The sequence below is a fragment of the Barbatula barbatula genome, assembly GCF_947034865.1.
Source record: "Barbatula barbatula genome assembly, chromosome: 24".
Classification (NCBI taxonomy): domain Eukaryota; kingdom Metazoa; phylum Chordata; class Actinopteri; order Cypriniformes; family Nemacheilidae; genus Barbatula; species Barbatula barbatula.
In genome coordinates, this window is record NC_136787.1 from 4,245,887 (window position 1) to 4,265,616 (window position 19,730).

The 19,730-nt window shown below is 35.6% G+C and overlaps 3 protein-coding genes across 5 annotated transcripts; 1 reads left to right on the plus strand and 2 right to left on the minus strand.

Annotated features, from left to right (window-relative positions):
• The first annotated feature begins 1,565 nt into the window (after positions 1–1,565).
• On the plus strand, positions 1,566–8,822 carry rassf6 (Ras association domain family member 6). Of its 2 annotated transcripts, XM_079448065.1 has the most exons (11): positions 1,566–1,780; positions 2,655–2,733; positions 3,397–3,475; positions 3,666–3,817; positions 4,501–4,598; positions 5,025–5,221; positions 5,551–5,652; positions 5,988–6,039; positions 7,029–7,147; positions 7,229–7,326; positions 7,508–8,822. In XM_079448065.1, exons 2-11 carry the CDS (start codon positions 2,675–2,677, stop codon positions 7,581–7,583), a joined length of 1,032 nt encoding a protein of 343 aa, XP_079304191.1. In that variant the 5' UTR covers positions 1,566–1,780; positions 2,655–2,674; the 3' UTR covers positions 7,584–8,822. The 2 variants fall into 2 exon arrangements, with proteins under 2 accessions (XP_079304191.1, XP_079304190.1); XM_079448064.1 differs by lacking the exon at positions 1,566–1,780 and having other exon boundaries at positions 2,553–2,733; positions 7,508–8,805.
• LOC306889279 (cystatin-C) lies at positions 8,342–10,255 on the minus strand. 2 transcript variants are annotated; one of them, XM_079448066.1, is made up of 5 exons: positions 10,005–10,255; positions 9,517–9,720; positions 8,804–8,955; positions 8,626–8,727; positions 8,342–8,521 (listed from the first exon to the last, which is right to left on the minus strand). In XM_079448066.1, exons 2-5 carry the CDS (start codon positions 9,608–9,610, stop codon positions 8,435–8,437), a joined length of 435 nt encoding a protein of 144 aa, XP_079304192.1. In that variant the 5' UTR covers positions 9,611–9,720; positions 10,005–10,255; the 3' UTR covers positions 8,342–8,434. The 2 variants fall into 2 exon arrangements, with proteins under 2 accessions (XP_079304192.1, XP_079304193.1); XM_079448067.1 differs by lacking the exon at positions 10,005–10,255 and having other exon boundaries at positions 9,517–9,823.
• Positions 10,256–11,817: 1,562 nt separating this feature from the next.
• On the minus strand, positions 11,818–18,371 carry LOC306889962 (uncharacterized protein). Its single transcript, XM_079449366.1, has 7 exons — positions 18,280–18,371; positions 17,165–17,258; positions 16,144–16,218; positions 15,897–16,010; positions 15,475–15,549; positions 15,168–15,255; positions 11,818–12,412 (listed from the first exon to the last, which is right to left on the minus strand). Exons 1-7 carry the CDS (start codon positions 18,314–18,316, stop codon positions 12,407–12,409), a joined length of 489 nt encoding a protein of 162 aa, XP_079305492.1. The 5' UTR covers positions 18,317–18,371; the 3' UTR covers positions 11,818–12,406.
• Between the last annotated feature and the right edge of the window lie 1,359 nt (positions 18,372–19,730).

Consider the following 19,730-nt stretch of genomic DNA (forward strand, 5'->3'; position numbering starts at 1 on the left):
GTTCATTGTTATGACAAACTTAATGTCACAGGAGGTTGTGCAATACTGAAGACAGCTGCAATTCCTCTGATGTTCCTATTGTGTCACCCTGTGTTTTGGCAAACATTGAGACATTTGCAGTTAAGGATGGGCAAATGGACATTCTGCAATACAATATGGGTGAAGCAAACAGCCAAGACATCAAACCTACTGTATAATAGCCCAGTACCCACTGAGCTGGGAAGACTTGTGTTTTTCAACGCATTATTAGGCCTATTTATGATGCTTTGAAATGGATATGAGTTCCCCATTAAAGCCCTAAATGAATTTTTACACCCTGTTTTTGAGAATTATTAGATGTATTCTTGTTCCTGTATTGTGATCAGTTATACATTGTTAAGACAGTTATGTAATTTGACTAACATACTGTATACTGTTAAGTTTCACCAATGCATATTGTATTGAGAATAACTGCAATAACACCATGTATTCTGTATCTTCATTATTTTTCATAATTACATCTCTTTACTACAGTAACCACTGCTTAAATGACAGTAAAACTGCTTTGCGCCTATGCAAAAGTGTGAAAGTGTTATATAAATTCATTCGAATTGAACTGCACTAAATTCAGGAAGTGAATACAAGAAAGAGACACTCCCACACAGCTTCAGCGCCTTCGCTTTACAAGATTTCTTGTTACTTAAATTATACTGCCATCTCTTGCTTAGACAGAGAACTGCTTCAATGCAATATCCAAGGAATTTCAATCATGGCTCAACCCTGTTTAGCAAGTCCAAAGATTTCAAAGTATTTCCCAATTCACACAAGTACAGCCAGTGTAGGTGAACTCCTTGAACAATTTTTTTTTTGCACGTTTTTGCATGAAAAATAATTCATGCGATATAACTGAAATTAATTTAATGCAATTGCAGAAAAGGTGCATGTTCATGTTAATACTAGCATAGAAACGACATGCAGTGTGTTTCTATTCTAAAAACGTGTTACAGGTATATTGAAAAACCCCAGAATGCACTATTACGCTTTAAAACAATCTGGACAAAGGTTGATGGTCAAAGAGCATTTGTGTCTCTGACTCTTGCCGGTTTCAAAAGTGTCTCTTTATCTATCTAAAAAAACTTCAGCAGTAAACACACCACAGACACGTTGCTTTACTTCTGAACCTTGAATTGTTTTTCTAAAATGTGTCTAATATAAAAAATTGCACAAAAAATGCTACTTTACCTGTTTTACTTGAATACATGTAACTTTTTCTATAAATGATGAGCACATTCGTTCCGGCTGTTTTGATATTGACTGCAGAAATTTTGGTATTGGTATGTAATATGACAAACTGTAGATAACCCCAATGCGTCTTAAACACAAAACATTTAATGTGTAATAGGTTATGAATTTGTAATTACTAATTCGTTAAATCTGTTTGAGAACGAGTATCGTAGTAATTGTCTCATCATACAGTAGTACGTCACTACACACAAAGAATAAACCTTTCCCTTTTTCCGGTGAGATATTCAAACCATCAGATTTACACGTATGGGTGTGTTCATACATTCACTGCATTGCTAAGCATTCCCAGAATGCACTTTGGAGAGGTAAGTAAGATCAAGTTACAGCACAACAGTGTCACACGCTACAGGAAAACACCTGACAGGGACTCTCCATTCTGCACCCCATTCTCCGGATCCTCTTATCTGACCTGATATTTTCATAGTTGAGCCTCGGGAAGAGATATGTCACCTATTCCGCTTTTAGTTCATTGGTATTGGATCTAGGCAGGCGGCAGGTGAGTAAACTTCAACGTGCTAATGTTCATACTGTGTGTGCTACTACGGATAATGTGTAAGAAGCTATTTCAACTTTGTCTATGGGCAGAGTGCTTTACATTTATGCTACTGGTGGACGTCTTTATTCAAACCTGACTCAAAGATATAAGACTATTCAATTCTCTCACCTGGTAGCTAAGGAAGTGTGGACTTCAAATCTGACACTTGGTCATAATCAGACAAAGAGTGTCTAGCATATGCAAGAGAAATACGTTTTTGTCTTTTGCTTATGGAATTAATTATTTAACACGTTTGCTGTGTCTGTATGCGTCCATTGTTTAATCTATTTTCACCTTTTTATTGCATTAGGCCATGAACTCCACATTGCACTGTAAGCAGTGCTGTTGACAGACGTATTTACATACAGATGCATATCTTTTGTCAGTCAAAACCCTTTTAAAGCCGTGTTTGCCGCAGAGCTCGGTTTTTATCTGTGGTTTTCACAGAGCGTGCACTGACTTGAATAACCACACCACTCCCTCATAGCACAAATTCAATGAATTCAATGTCATGAGCAGGCAAAGTGAAAGTACAACGCAAACAACACTAAACACACAAGACCAGCAGTCCATTTCTGGGAGTCAACTCTAACATGTTGGCAAAGAAAGCAAAGCGTCCAAAGGGGTCCTTTTCCGTAACCACACTTTGGACCTCATGAGTAGCATTAACTCAAATACCAAAGGTTCTATTAAAGCAGCCAAAACGTGTTTGGACACAGTCTGAACACTTAAATAAATATCCTGAGACATTCAACATTCAATGTCTGCATTCCTGCTGTCAGTTATCATATGTACGAAGTGAATGAGGATTTTAAACTGTCTACTTTCTTCGTAGATCTGGTTGGTTTGGTTGAAATGAATGCAGGAGAGTTAAGCTCCATTGTTCATATTGGTGCTGAAAGGACTTGCTCCAGGTTAGTAGTTGTTGTAATTTACATACTTTTTTAATGAGTAAAATGACTAGTCAGACGAGTGATATATAAATAAATCTGAATTGAACTGAATGTCATCTTCCAGAGTGGATATACTGTAGTCGTACACGCTGGACCATAGCGATTCTGCTGGGGTTGTGAATTTTATTTCAATTCAGATTTATGAACTATATAGCTTTTGTTTCACACTTTGATATAAAATTTAAACAGCAATGTAGTGTGTTTTATTTGTAGATTTATTTGTAAAAAGAATGCTGATGCGCATAAAAATCCTTACGAGCTCATATGTGTTGATAACTTTGTGTAAAGACACTGATGTACATGTGCATATTTTTTGTTGCTGTTGGGTCTTTAAATGCGTCCCTACCCCTCTGAAGTTTAGATGTCTTTAGTCTACAGTGGTGTTTACATGGCTGATACCTTATAAACATGTAGATAATAGTCAGACTGAATGAGAAGTTTGTAGGTCAATAAACAAATGTAGGCAAATGTTTCACATTGCATGTGTACAAAAGGTCAGAGTTTGTTCCTTCTATTGAAGCCAATGAGATGCTTTTCGAAACATGTTCAGATCAATGTGTGTTCACAATTACAGAAGCCAAATGAGAGAAAATTATAAAAAATATAATAATCTTTGTTTTAAAGGGCCGAATTTCACTCTTTCTTGAACACCTACAACTGCTTTCTTAAAGACAAAACACACCTGCAGCTTACAGTCCATGAGGTAAAACTTCCTCCGCAATTATCTTAATGGATGCCTACACCTTCACTATACATACGCTTTCATTAACATGTGTTTCAATGAATACGTATCCTAAATTAACATTTAGCAGTTTGCAGCCCTCTTCAGGCAGAGTGTGAAATAGCATGCCCTCAATGCATATTTTTCCTCAATTCACTTTCTGTCTTTACAGAATGCCGGAGAGGTGACATTCGAAGGGATCCTGGTCATCTCCTGGGGGTTGAAGAAGCCCATCCAGCTAAAAATACAAGATGAAAAACAGACTTTTCTAGGCGAGTCTCCCATCAAATCACCAGACCTGATCAGTCCCCTTGGAAACAAAAGGTCACTATTGTATTTCGTATTCCATTTACAGTATGTGCAACCAAATTTTATTTTATAAAAAGTAATTTTACTGAATTAATTATATAATTTTCATTTTAATAGTTATATCCCTGATTCAAAGTTTTCTCTCATGAGGTGGTAGAAAAGATTTGTGTTGCCTTTTTTTTATTTAGATTGCTGTAGTCATATATATATATATATATATATATATATATATACATACTGTGTATATATAGAGTATATATATATATATATATATATATATATATATATATATATATATATTTATATATATATAAAATGTGAAGACTTGCTGTGGTTAAAGCTTTTTTTTATTGGCGTGATATGTTTATCATTGCCAGTAAGTAATGCGGGTCAAGGCTAAATAAATAAACAAACAAACAAAATAAAGCTTACCTTTTTGCTCCAGATAGTGTATCTTAGAGATTTTAGTGTTTTTATTATAAAAACAAAGAGAAACTTTTCTAGAGTTGTTTTGAAAAATCGATTTAGACCAGCTACCATCAAAGAAAGCATAAATAAAAAAAATGGCTTCACACAAAAGTGGGGGTTGTCAACAGAATAATGGGAGGCATTTGTCCACAAAACAAACTTTGTCTTCGATGAGATTTAGAATCTTGTACAATTTATGGTGATCTAATAACATGTATTATCACTGACAGGGGTATGACACGGTGGGGAGAGTTTGATGATCTTCATCATATTGATGAGCTAGAAGAAGTCATTCAAGATGGATCCAAACCTGACAATCTTGCTGAAGGTGACACAGTGAAACTAATAGTGGGGCAACATATATTTTCATATGTACCTTACGTTTCATTTATTTATATTTTATGTCTCAACACTTCAAATCTGATGATGTTTTTCTACCATCCAAACTTAGTCACACTTTAAAAAATAAAACGCTTAAAAGGTTCTTCGCGGCAATGCCATAGAAGAACCATTTTTGGTTCCACAAAGAACCATTCAGTCAAAGGATCTTTAAAGAACCATCTCTTGCTTACTGTTTTAGAATCCACAGAATGTTTACCACCTCAAAGAACCTTTTGTGAAACAGAAAAATCTTAAGATTTTAGAACAGGTTCTATAGCATTGAAGAACCTTTTGAAGCACCTTTATTTTAAGAGTTACTTATAGGATATACCTATATTGTACCTAACTAACACAATGATAAATATCTTTATAGACTACATTGAATATGAAAGCAAGACATTACGGCCTCTTCGATCAAAGCGATCGATCAGCGATGACAGTTCAAATCTGTTTCGAAGCATGAGTGACGCCTCACTTGTGAAAATGAGGGTGAAAAGTAAGAAGATGGCAGACAGACAGAACAACAGAAACTATCGTTTCTCCATCAATGGACACTTCTACAACTACAAGGTTTGCAATAACAAACTACATGAAACATAAAATCAGTTAATTCGACATCAGAGCAGGGCCTAGACAGGACCTGCTCCTTGTGTAGGCCTGTGAACAATATAGTATTTTATATACAGTAACAATAAATGTTTAATAAGATAACGTTCCTATTTTTGAGGACTAAATCAAACTGACTTTATTAGGTTACACAAACAGAGGTAGAAAAGCAGGTAGAAACATCCAGACTGTTCCAAAGAGGCATGGGTTTCTTAGAAACATAGTCAACATAGTATTTAAGAATAACTATTTTGAGATATTTCACAGTATTCTGATTCATGTTGTTTATGCAGACATCCATTTTCACGCCTACATATGGAGCAACAACAAATGTCCACATCGACAGCAACATGACAACACAGGAGGTCATAACACAGCTGCTCCACAAATTTAAAGTAAGTACTTATTTGTTTACTTTTGTTTTCCCTGCATTGCACTGGGTAGATTCTGTTTATATGCCCAGTTTCACAGAGAAGGTTTAATGTTGCTCCCAGACCAAAATGAATGTTTGAGCTTCACTGAAAATAACTCGCCCTGAAATATCTTAAAATGTCTCAGTGCCGTTGTTTGTCTCGAGATGCACACCAGTAATGTTTTTACATAAACATTTTTATAAAAGCAACTTGAATATTGAAGGTTAGTCTTGGCTTGCACTAAGCTCTCTCTGTGTCATATATTCATTTCATTTAAATAGCTTTAATGTCAAAAACATGTTTTTTTCTCAATGCAGATAGAAAACAACCCACATGAATTTGCCCTCTACTGCGTTCATAAAAGTGGAGGTATGTAGAATTAATAGTTTTCACATGTCACCTTTTAGAGGAAACAGAAAGAGTTGCTTACCCATACAAACTGTAACTCACTCGTAGAGCATTGCATAAGCCATGCAAAGATCATGGATTTGATCAACACATTAAACATTAAAACTACATTTATTCATTTAGCAGACCTTTTTATCTGAAGCACTCTAACATTTATTCAAAGAGCTAGACAGCAAATCTAGTTTACCACGTACGTTAGAGAAATAGGGTAGGTGCAAGTTTTTGTGTGTGATTTGTTGCCAAACTGTGATAGGGTAACTAGGCGTCGCTCATTTACAGATCGTTTCCCCCATGATTCTTCACTCAGGCACGCAAGATCCATTTTCCTGCCGAGTTTAGCCCCAACCCTGATAAAAGAAACCTGAACAAGCTAATCAAAGTCTTCAGAAATACACGAAACATAAAGTTAATAGGCGCAGACGTAAGCTCCAACCCCAAACCAAATGTCGTACTAAGCACAATAGAAACTTCCAAAAAGATGTGTTGAGGCAAGCTGGAGCTAAACCCTGCAGGAAAGTTGTGCTCAAGGATTGAATTGGGGCACCCCTTTTTTAACCCAGGGATTCCCAAACTGGGGTTGCAAGGGGTTTGCGAAGTACACTTTATGTCAACCAGTGCACAAACACGTTTTTCACATTACCTTGATAAAATATTGTTTTGTAGCAGTTTTGGGTGCTATGTTTGTTTGTGTTGAGTCTATCAAGCATGTCAAAAGTTCACAAAGCACAACAAGCGTATGGTTAGGAACACACTTCATGCACATTGCATATTTGACATTACCAATACTGCTGTTATATTTATGCATCTGGAAGACGTCCAAAGCAACTTAAAGCATTCAAGTTTATCAATACAAGCATGAGTGTTCCCTGGGATTTGAAAGCTATGAGCTCTGACACATGTTTTAAGCAATTGCATTTAGATCTTCTAAACATTCATATTTTTCATCACAGAGAAAAGAAAGCTGAACGGTTCAGACCTGCCACTGTGGGAACGTGTGCTACAAGGGCCATCCGACAGAATTATGAGAATGTTCCTCATGGATAGGGAAGAACAAGAAGTTAGCCCTGATGTGAGTCTGGCTCTCTGGAAACCTACAAAAGTGCATATTTAATACTCCATGTGAAATATCTTGTTTCCATTGGTTTAATAGGTCGCTCAATACCTCAATTTAGAGCAGCCCATTTTGAAGGTAGTTCTGCAAAAACTGGAGGAGCAAGAAAACCAAGAAATACAAAGGATAATATCAAAGTGAGACCATTTTGTGAATAACAGATTTGTTGGAAATTTTCCAAATGTTGGAATGTAGCAAACTACCAATTTCCATTTACTTCCTTTGCAAAGAAAGTCATATACAGGCACAATTTATATTTGTTTACATAACTAATTTCAGGTGCACCCGGTGTTTAGCTTTAACATGTTTTTATTACAGGTACCAACATCAGCGCAAACTCATACTGCAATGCTTACATAAAAAGTTGCCTGTTAAGACGGAGACAGCAGTATAAATACAGACCGTGTCAAAATTGTAGCAACTGGAGACTGTTTTCCACTTGGGGAAAAAGTACGGAAAGAATGACATCACTGCAGGGATTTCAGAACTTGAGATGCATGAAGAATCAGGATTTGAGATGAATGTAGGACATTATAACGCTTTTGTACTTTTATGTTTGTGGATATTATGTAAATAATGTAAAATATTTTTCACTTCAACCTAATCACACTATTTATCATGCAAGGGACCAAATAAATCACTGTTATTTGAGTTGCGGTTTATTTGTTATTAGTAATCTGTTAAGAGAAATTTGCTCTCTGTATGGAGTTCCATCTTGAAAATGTTCTGGAAACAAAGCTGGAAAAATAGATACTGTTGCTATGTGAATGCTGCTTTTGGAAAATAGATCCAGCCTGCAAGTGACTTGATTTATTATTTCTGGATTTCTAAAAAGGCTTTCTATTAGGGGTTTGCTTTTGCCAGGTTTCCAACTTCCAGCAAACCAATCAATTTCCAAAGGATGAAATCAATACCCAACCTACTTTTTCCCCTCCAGACGCATGTCTTATTCCCCTATTTGTCACTACTGTGAAAGAAAACATCACAGTATCTTGCGTACCGACTTTAATTTGCTTTCCAAATATAGTTCTCACTTTCACTTATAACTTCTCTTCATAAAAAAATTACAAATTTATAGTTGTTAAAAGTCATTTCATAAAGGTATTATTAAGGTATTTATTTATTATTAATAACGAAACAGACACATTCTTTCAAAAGAAGGACTTTTATAACCATATTAATACATTTTACATATCCATTATTGTTCCAGCACATATGATACAGTAAAAACTGTCTATATAAACTTTAAGACTTTTTGTTGCAGGCTTGTTTCTCCACCCGATGTTGATTATTCCTTGGATCGAGGGTTATGTCAAACTTGCACGCCAGTTGCTAAAAAAAGAAATGTCAGAGACATGCGAGTTACAGCAAAAGTTGTATGTATGTGCACATTTTGATTGCATAGCAATATGTTTTTAACAAGAAAAAAGATCTACCTTTTTTGCCATGACACAAGACTCAATATCTACGTTTTCTGATTTGAGGCATTTTGTCTTTCCTATAGTAGCCTCAATTTGGAAGTTTATCCTATTTGTAACCTGGATAGAAGAAAAGATTCACTGTCACTGGCATTAACAAAGTAATCATATAAAATAAAAAGATTGCATTCTGTACCTGAGTGTGAGCAGATCTGATGTCGAGAAGTTTAAAATATTTCTTTGACTTAGACCTTGTGTTGAATTCCTCTACAGCTTTCTTTGCAGCCAATATAATGTCTACCCTCTCTGGGCTCGATTCAGTCCAGCCACCAAGAGGCTGGACTTTTCCTATAAGAGGACACAAAACAGATCACTGTATTTGCTGTAGAGAACATAAAGCTGGACTTACATTTCAAACAGGACAGACTTGAAGCAGTGCTGTTAAAATTGTTCATTGAAGTCAGGTTTTTCTTACCAGACAAAAGGCAATTTCATCCACATGAAAATATGTAATGAAATTTAAGTTGATCATTTTGTTACGTTTGTCATTTAAGTCATCTATGTTTATCATTTTTATAAGCACCATGGAAAATAACAGCATTTCCTACTTCCATAAATTAGATCTTGTGATTTGTTATCAAGATTTAAGGTCAAAATATATTAACATATAGTCGCCATTTCTCTACAATTACAATATTATGTTCATAATAATAATCATGATAAACTGTTTAAAAGAGGGTGTGCTGTACATGGCAGGACATCCATGGCAACTACCCAAATATTACAATACTCCATCTGTTACCATTGTTTATCTACCTGTCAGATAATATCCTACTGTACCATACGACGCATATGAAAACACATGCATTTTCTTTTTTTATTTTGTTAATAATCTAGTTAACTACCTACTTGGTACAATCATTGATTCCTCCAAAGGCTGATCAGCTTGGCTGAGTTGAAATACAGAAAGAAAAGAGACCAGGAGAAGTAAAGAGACATCCATGTCTTCAGTTTGTTGGTCTCTGAAAGACTGAATGAAGGCGTGAATATGTGGACAATTTTAGACTTCTGCCTTATAGTCAGGGAATGTCTGATGTGTCCTGGCACTCCACCCTGCAACCACAGAAGGTTTGTGACGTTCAGTGCTGTAATGAGCAAGAGTGAACGCACATAGACGGTGAGTCAAGGGAGGCGTTTTGCACCTCCGTGCGTGTGTGATGTGTCGTACAGGAGAAAGAGAAAATAAAGGGTAATCTGCTTAGTTCTCTAAGCTGCCGCCGGCCTGCTGTCAGTTTACATTCAGCTTTTGCGTATTTAATTCAATTTCCTGTTAGTTACAGGTAAAGTTTAAAAGAAGTTTATATAAACATGAGAACAAGGTATGGGGAAATAGTTACTTTTTCGTTTTTTTAGCCCGTCACTCAGTGCTGTTTTTGTGAAATTGCATCGGTGTATTCTAAAGCATCTCATACATGTTCACACACAGCAACATACGGATTGATTTTTATTAATGACTGATATTACAAATCAAAATGTACACTTATTTTGCGAAGTATTTTTTGTCTTCATGAAACATTTATGCTTTTCATTTAATGTTGTTTGTGAATGTTAAATTTAGTACTTCAGCATTTGTGCGTGTGTGCGCCACAATGCAAAACACCATGACGGATGCCTTTTAAACACAATCTACATTCCAGAACATGTGCTATGAAAATCACACCCTTACTGCAGCACAAAAGTCCAGACAAAACAAACACCTCATTGTTACATAAAGGCCATGCTGACGGAGCACAGCAGATGCCTGTGTGTGTTTTATGAAATGCTGTTTTTCATTATTGAAATAGTTGTATTTTACTTTGTATACAATACAAAATTACACTTTTCCATCATAATTTCAAGTATGATTTAATGAGCTCATGTCTGTCTGTGTGCACTGAAACTTAATAACAGGTTAGCTTTTGTAATTACGGTACCTGGCATAGGCTATTTTTTTACATGGGCATTATCTGTATTTTGTATTGTCACAACTGGTATAACTTAAATTTCCCACATTGTAATTATAGACAATGATAGAAAGAAATGATTGCAAACTGTTGCATCAGTCTTTGTCATGGAAATATCACCTCAACCCAGATCACATTGTCATTTATCCGATCATTACTTTTTCGGCGATACTATGTAACAATGAAAAGTTTCTGTACTTAATAGTGTTAAGTGGTTCATACGCACAGAGGTGGGCTAAGCACAGCAGGGCTCAATAGAGTTTAAAGAGCTCTTCCACGGGCTTCCTTAAGGACTTGAACTGAAGCCGGACTCTTAAAACCCTTTCCACACAGCCAGGTGGTGTCAAAACAGGTTATTCAGGTTAATGATAAACCTACAACCCTATTCATAGTAACAGAACTGCAGCATCTTGTTAAAAACTAAATCTTTGTTCTTTTCAACGAACAACTTCAAATCAAGAACTTTTTTTACTTTTACTCAGATAAAATGTTAAAGAAGAATTTGTTACTTATAAGGGATTAGGGAATAAGTCAAACATAAAAAAATTTATTAGGGTACTTGTTCATTTACTCAAATACTTGATTTGTGTACTACGTAATTCCACCACTATACAATAGATAAAAAGCCTTTTTGGTTTCTAATAGGCCCTTTTCACAATGACTTAACTTCCGCCTTTTCGCAAAGCAGTGTATCATAACATCCGTCTTGCAACAAAGAAGAAGAACTTCCGTTTTGCCCTCGCGTTGGAATTTAACAACAGTGAAAAAAACGGACAGAACAAGTATTCAAGCACTTATCCTAGCACCGCCGCTAACGTAAAAAGAAAACAAAACACTTACCTTCATAATCAAACAGGTACTGTTCAACGAAGAATTTGTATTCTTTATTTAGCTTAGATCTTGTCATAGCGAAAATTTGTCTGAAAGATGTTGCACATCATCTAGCCATATTTGTGGCATTTGTGCAAGGGATTGTAAACTCCATTCTGAGACGCTAGTGGAAATAAAGATACACTGCTTCGCAGCAGAACGGAGGATGCGTGAGGTCATGTGAATCGTAGTCATGGCCCTGTCCTGAGTCTGATGTCATACAATGTTTCACAGAATTTTGTGCAGATTTAACCCCAAAATTCGGAATAATTTGTGATAGACCATGCCATCTCCAATGATGCATTTAAAAATAAGAGTGCAAGGTGCCAAAAAGAATCCAAGGCAATACTTTTATTCTTTTTATTTATATATTCATTTCTACTTATAAAATGTTCGTTGTCACACATACATTTAGCAACAGCGCCACCTATTGTTAAATTATAAAAATTTGGCCTTTCCTTGTTTTTATGGGCTTGCCTTACATTTATATCAGTAACCAGGTTTTCATGGCAGGTTACATCCTTTGTAAACCATAATTTGTGACCCATCTGTGAACATCAAGCTAAAGTCTTTTTTTGGTGTAAAAATAAATTGAAGATCCTGATTTGCTTTTTCTTCAGCCCAGTCCAGAACAAACTTCTGCAAAAGAAATGTATTTCCAATACCAGGGAACCTTTTAGTCAGCACAGTTGTGATATTTTGGTCCGAGTAGAGCTTTGAGATGTCATGGCACGTCAGATGTCATTGTCTCTGGTCTTCAGTCTCAATCTTTCTCACCCCATGCTCATTACTGACCCCTTCCCGATGTGATGTAGAGCTCTGTGTAGATCTCATTCACAAGCGTTGAGCTTCCTTGATTTAACGTTCCTTCATTGACAAAAATTCTCCTTTAGTCTAGATTTTAGTTGGATGGTGGTTCACAGAAGTTAGTTCTGAGGAGTAAAGACAGATAAAAAAACTAGTGAGCAACAACACTTTTATTTTGTGATATGTACTTGCACACAAGTACATCATATGAAAAATGCCATTCTATTTACCCGTTCACCACAAACTGTACCCAAGTGTCTGAATCGTTACAGGACAAAAGTTAAATGGGTTTTAAATAACAAGAAAATACAGACAGTCTTGCACTGTGAAGTTCACTTGTAAAAAAAGGTCACGCCAGGAAACACCTCAAGGGTCACAGAACACAAAACTCCATCCAGTCCCTTATTCTTAGTTGCTACCATACAACCAAACAATCAGATTTGTAAAGAGATTAAGGTGTGTCTCAGAGAGACATAAAGGTTCTGTCATGATCCTGTCCTGTTTGTCGACTGGTTTTGTGGACAGGAACCATGTCTTTTTGCGTGTTGTGTTCTGTGTGGAAGCACATGGCCTTTGTTTTGTTTGCTTTGTGCCATGTGCTCTCCTGTCGCGAGTCTCAGTACGGATCTGCTTCATTATAGTGCCTCAAATCTATTGAATCCATTGACTGTGTTCAGATTCCTTTATTTAAGTCACAAAAACATCTGCATGGCTATAAATCCACTCAAGCAAGGGTGTTTAAGCATCACACGACTTTTCCCACAACACGACAACAAAATTAGTCCAATAATGAGTTTTATTAACATTATCAGTTATTATGAAAAGTGGCTTCAATGGATTTTACTTTTATAGCTATTCTACTTTGGCAAGAATAAGATCATTTTGTGTTCAATAAGACAGGGTCAGCAGTAAGCAGTACAAGAGGGAGGATTTTTACTATTTGCTAACATGTTATTGAACATTATTAAATAATGTTTACACGGTTACATTTGAAAAAAGATGAGTGATTGCTTCTGTCTTTCGGCATTTGTGTATTTTAATGAGTGAAATTTATTCCACACAATTATTCATTTACACATTTCATCCAACGACCAATTTTTGCTTCCCTTCAGTGTTTCATTCCCGACACCTGTCCCTTGTCAATGATCCCTTGCTAGTCTCCTATATAATACCCTTGTGTCTGCTGTCCTTTGCGGAATTATTTTGTATTGCCTGACAGCCTGCCACGCCTCTTCGTGCCATGTTTTTGATGACATTTTTATTATTTAGTCTTGTTGTGTTATTAGTAGTCTAGTTATTCTGTTTTTTGTTTTGTCCCATTGTGGGAAATCTTTTGTTTCATGTTTGAGTTACATTCCTGTTTCGCCCCATCATGTGTTTTTGTTTCTTATTATTAAAAGTCTATTCGTTGTTTGCACTGCTGCCTGCGCTTGGGTTCCTCTCTCTCCTGCGAACCCTGACAGATGGATGGCTTCATATATTAACAATGGCATTGACTTTATAAATGTGAAATTACAAAAATGTGTAACTGTCACTATATTCATAAACTTTGAAAATGTATATTTTTACTCGGACGCCGGCATTTTTTGTGTCAAAATCCGTGACGTCAAATGGTTGCAACCTAATCATTTTCTCTTTTGCTAACAGCGAAGCACACACGTTTTCCATATATGAGGTCAAACATAAGATCAGATATTTAAATGCACATGGACACTAGGTTGCGGTATGTCCTTTTGACACAAGCCAGCCTGCCTGCCATAAAAGAAGAATGCGTTCAGTGAGCGGTAAACATGCAAAAAATCATCCTTTTAAACGACCGTCTTTAAGACAGTTAAGACTATTTAAGACATCACCATCCACCATTGATAAATCAACATCAAAAAGTCAAAATCTGGATAAAATGCAACTTATAAAGTTTGTTTTTTAATATGTATGTTTGTATTGTTTCTGAACAACAGTATTAAAATGTATGAAAATACACCAAATAGTGTCTTTATTTTCTTTGTTTATTATTTTAGCATTGTTTATATATATTTGTTTATCCTACAGCACCTATATTGGGACATATTTACTGATGAACTGATTAATGTGTCTTTGTTCAGTTTGGCTGCCTGTGCGTGGAATGATTTAACGGCATTAAAAAAAACATGGCGGCCTCCTTAGGTTAAAATGAATTTAAATATTTGATGTGTTTCTAACGACAAATGCTAATAGTGTAAGGCTACTACAAGGTAGTAGTATCCAGACATCTCTCTATACACCGTGTTCCCTTTAAAAGGAAGGGAGCTTCAAGATCACATAGAAGAACCTTTTTTGTCTAAATGGTTCCATAAAGAACATTTAACCTGCGAAGAACCTCCTTTTCACAAAAGAAAATCACACTACAGATTATTCAGATTAAAGGTAAGAAAGAGACGGATCTTTAAAGAACTTTTGACCTAATGGTTCTTTGTGGAACCAAAAATGGTTCTTCTATGGCATCGCAGTGAAGAACCTTTAAAGCACTTTTATTTTTATGAGTGTAAACTATAAATATGGACCTAGGCTGAAAAATATGGACCTCCACAAATCAGAATACTTTTGATGGAATTTGGGAACTTTCTGACTCCCACCCATAGACAGCAACGTAACTGACATTCTTCGCTTTGAAGATACAAATCTTAATTAGCGTTGCGAAGATGAACAGATGGTTTGTCGAGTAATTCATGGCAGAATTTTCTATTTTCAGCCGAGTTCACCTTTAAATATCAATCTGCTCGTCAATGTTTTCACAAGCTCTCGATAAAACGTACAAACTTCTTGTACACACCATGCACTTCAAAGACAAAAACTCCCATATTTTATAAATAACCTGCATCGTACATGAAAGACAGTCCTTACCTCACTAGCTGAAGAGTCTGGTCGATCCATTGATTCATCACTCCTTATTGACACACTGCTGGATTCACCAGATTCTTCCTGAATCAAACTGAACATGGTTTTATTATAAATGGCTTTAATGTTTTATGGGAACATTCATGGGAGAAAACATACATACATTAATTCATCCCGTTTGATAAATTTGCTGTTAAAATTGTTTCTGGCGTCATTGAACACCATTGTAAAGGTATGACAAGGTATACAATAAAGTCTTATTTCTGAAATCCCGTGCAACAAACTAACATTTCATTTAAAGTAATTCTCTCACCTTGGGACTGTCTTAATGCGTTGTTCTTCAGAGATGATTTTTGTAAAGTCCATAGCAACATCTGTGACGTAGACTCTAAAATGGAAAAGTGGAAAAAGTCTAGATCGGAGTGATTTTGGGGCTTTTCTTGCTAATTAAGAGAGCAATGGAAGAACAACACACTCCTTTTATGTAATAACCAACTCAAAAAGGCAATCAAGTCATGTTTGCTTGTACCAATAATAACAAGAACTTCTTTCATTTTAGAGCAATATCTGTTAAATTCATCGTTGTACCTGATATCATGGTAGTGGCTTCTTATCAAATCTGCCCAGTGCATACATGTAAGTGCACAAACTCTCATAATAGGCGATGCACTTTAAAGAACAAACTTCTCCCTTCAATCCGTAACTTCAAACATGCACAAAAAAGATTGGCTGTACCTCAGTTTAGCAGGAAAATCTGCTGAACTGAATCCATCTGGTTGATCTACTGATTCATCCTTTTTCATAGACACACAGCTGGGTCTAGATAAGTCTGATCTTTCGTTAGGCATCCTGAAACACAAGTGATTCACAAATAGTGTAAATACAGCTATTAAATCTACATAATACAGTATCTGATGTCATTAACATAGCACCCATTTAGGGAAAGTAAAAATGTTATTTAAAGTCACTGGCATTCTCTCACCTTTTGACTGTCTTAATGCTTTGTTCTTCAGAGAGAATTTTTGTAGAGTCCATGTCAATTTCAGTAACATAAACTCTAAAATGTAAAGTGTACATATTTTCCGGATTAAATTGTGGTTTTGTGCATTTTAGAAATTGGAAGAGTAACGCTGAATAAATAAACATTTGGCATTGCATAATTTCACTTTAGGAAATTCAATATTTGTATCAATATTGTGTAATATTTTTATTGACACTAACATAAACTTTAACCGGCCGTTCTATTAACGGTCATTAGTTGCCTTTTGTTGTGCCTAAGAACATTCATCTGCCATGATTATATTCACAATACAGCACGGCTCCTTAAAGCAACAACGAGATATTCTCGACCTTAAAATAATCTCTCTAAAATGATTTTAGTGGCAGAACAAACTGGACGAACTTTACTGCCGCTGCAACCTTAGCAGCCCTCTATTGGCTGAAATCACACTTCTAACCTTGGTACGCGGGTAGGTTCACAAGCACCGCCTATCACCTGCTTTACGGCATGGTTTTACAAACAAATAGGCTCTGTTACTTTACTTTTTTTATGGGAACAAAGGCTACTTTACCTGATCGGTGGACATAGTTTTAAAACGATGTACGAATCTGACTACGCTGGTTACATCCGCTTTGTAAACAAATTCACGTGTATCGCAGACAAAGTGGAAACTTTGCGACAGTTTTTACGACACGTACCAGACAATTGCGCTTATCAACCACATGGGGTAACCATACTCCAAAACGTCTCGTTGTTGCTTTAATTCTCAAATTATAAAAAATATAGTATATTATTTAAAATAATAATAATGATTATAATTTAATAATAATAATAATTTAAAACCTAAAGACAAATTATATCATTAAAATATTTAGGAAATTTTAGAACTCATTTTCACAAACTTGAAATAAAAATGAACACAACAATAAATACCAAGGCGTGTACTTAAATGAAATTATTTAATCCAATAAATAACTTAAAAACATGTATGAAATAGACTTACCTCAGTTTAAAAGGAGAATCTATGGGTGTACCTGGTGGATGCATCGATTTATCAGTCTTTATGCAGCTGGGTTCAGGAGATTCTTTGAATAAAACTGAAACATATTTGAGTTTATATCCTGAATATACAGCTTCAATGTTTTAATTCGTTTTCTGCACTGTGAAAGAAAATCAACCTCAAAACTGTTGTCCAAAAGCTGACTCGAAGGAATAACATTGCCTTTAATCTAGTTGTATTTCATATTAATATGAATCCAAACTCCTTAGAAAATTTCTGCTGCTTTAAGAACTATAAACGTGGCTTTACGAGTTATTTTACACTACTTAAACTCATCAAAAAAGGTTAAGCGATTTCAACTTCAAATAACACAAATAAATGTAAAAACTCATGGGTGTGATTATGCATCAATGTATACTTTATTTCTATTGTTTAATCTTTCTATGCTTTTTGAATAAAATACATATATCCTGATATGCTGTTGTTTGCTTTAATAGCCTATAGCACAAAGTGACACAGGCTGGAGCAGGAAACCTGTTTTTCCCCCTTCCTGTGATTGTGCAAACTGTTGCTCTTAAAACACCAAAAAGTCTGGCTTAAGTTTCACATTTTCAAGTTACAGATGCTTGTTTCTTCACACAGCTTGCTCTTGCACAACCTATCCAAAACCTTGTCGTGGCAGGCAACCTAAATAATTTATAGTTACAGTGTATTTATTATTAGTGAAAAACCATTGTAACCAAAACAAAATCAAAACAGTAACTTGCAATTCAAAACAACAATGGCACCTGCTCGACTTCTTTCACGCTCCCCCCGCAACATGTTAAGATGGATTCTCGACTTTCCAGTTCCCAGATTTGAAATCTCGGCACAAAACGTGTCAAATTCGGTTTAAAACACACGAACAGCTCGTGATATTGTTACTGCGGCTGTGCTCTCTGGCAATGGGATGCCAGATGTTTTAGAAATAACTGATGCGTAACAAACAAAATGTGTTTATTAGAAGTTTGTCAACTACGTCTTTCCGTAATCATAGCGTTTTACATCCTAAATGCAGCATTCAAAAGTTCATACGTTTGAGATCAGGATATTCATATTTAATAAACTGTGAAACTTACTTTTTAATTTATCCTCGTTATTCCCGTTGTGGTTCATAGGACATGCCTCGCATCGGTGTTCCTCAAATGAACACGGTACTTTCACTGTAAGCGAAAGAGATGTGTACGCAGCAAGCACCCTTAAAGGGACCGTTCACACCCAATACATATTTTTATATTAAGTTCAATAAAGGTGGTGTAAAATGTAAATCCTGTCTTTATAAGTGAGTGAGAACACAAGCAAAAAGGTTTAAAGTGTATTTGAGCCTATATGAATGAATTGTGCTTGTGGAACAGACAAAAAGTGCCCTTATATACACCCTGAGATACACTCATCCTGCTAAAACATCACAACTGGGGCAAATTATCATTCAATGCTATAATACAGGCATGAGGGGTCACTTTAGAAAGATTTTCACTAACACTGTGCTTGCAGATGCACTTATTAAACACACACACACACACACTTAGAAGACCATATTTACCTACACAAATAAGAAATACAAAAAATCACAGACAATCCTGAGTTATTGAATAGTATTTGAAAAATAAGAAAGGCACAGAATACATGGTATTATTACACTTTTTTGCAATAAACTGTACATTGATTAAACTTAAAGTCATACGGTCGCCCAAAAATAAAAATGTCTTCATAGTTTACTATCCCTCTTTATTTTCAAACCTTTCTGACTTTCAGCAGAACACAAAAGGAGATATTAAGAAACAAGAACATCACTGGCCCCCAATCACTTCGGTTGGGGACACGAAACCAATCCTAGTATAGGGCCAGTTAAAAATAGGTTTCAAAATATCGCAAGAATGTCACACAGGTTTGAAAGGACATGAGGGTGAGTAAATGATGACATAATTGTTATTTTTGAGTGAACTTAGATTCATAAGTTTATAATAGGGATTTTTTGTATTAAAAGTACTAGTAACTGTGTATCTTTAAATGGTGTGTTCTGTATATTAGAAAGGATTGTCTAAAGATTGTTATCAGTCTTTGTAGAAAGATGACAGAATTTATGCCTGAAATAAAAAGGAGGAAACTCCGAATATGTCATTCAAAGGCTTGCATTACATTAGTATACTTTATAGAAAGGAAATGTATTTAAATGGTACATATGACTATGAGACATAACAGAAAAAAACATCATGATAAGCACCACTGGTTCAGGGCTTGTTTGTTCAGTATGAGGCAGTAAATAGCTTTTGGTGCTCATGGCTAAACCCACTTTGATTTGCCAGTTACATGTAAATATGTAGGTGACAGCAGCAGGTGAGGTCCAATACTGTGAAATAATAAAAAGAACCACTGTAAAATGTTGATTAGTGTTAAAGAATTAGTATTATTAACAACATTAATGTTTAAATGGCACCATTCACACTATCATTCAAAGGCTTACCAAAGAGAGCATTTTTTAGAGACATTTGGCAAAACTAGGTGATTAGGTTTGGTAGGATTAGGTGAT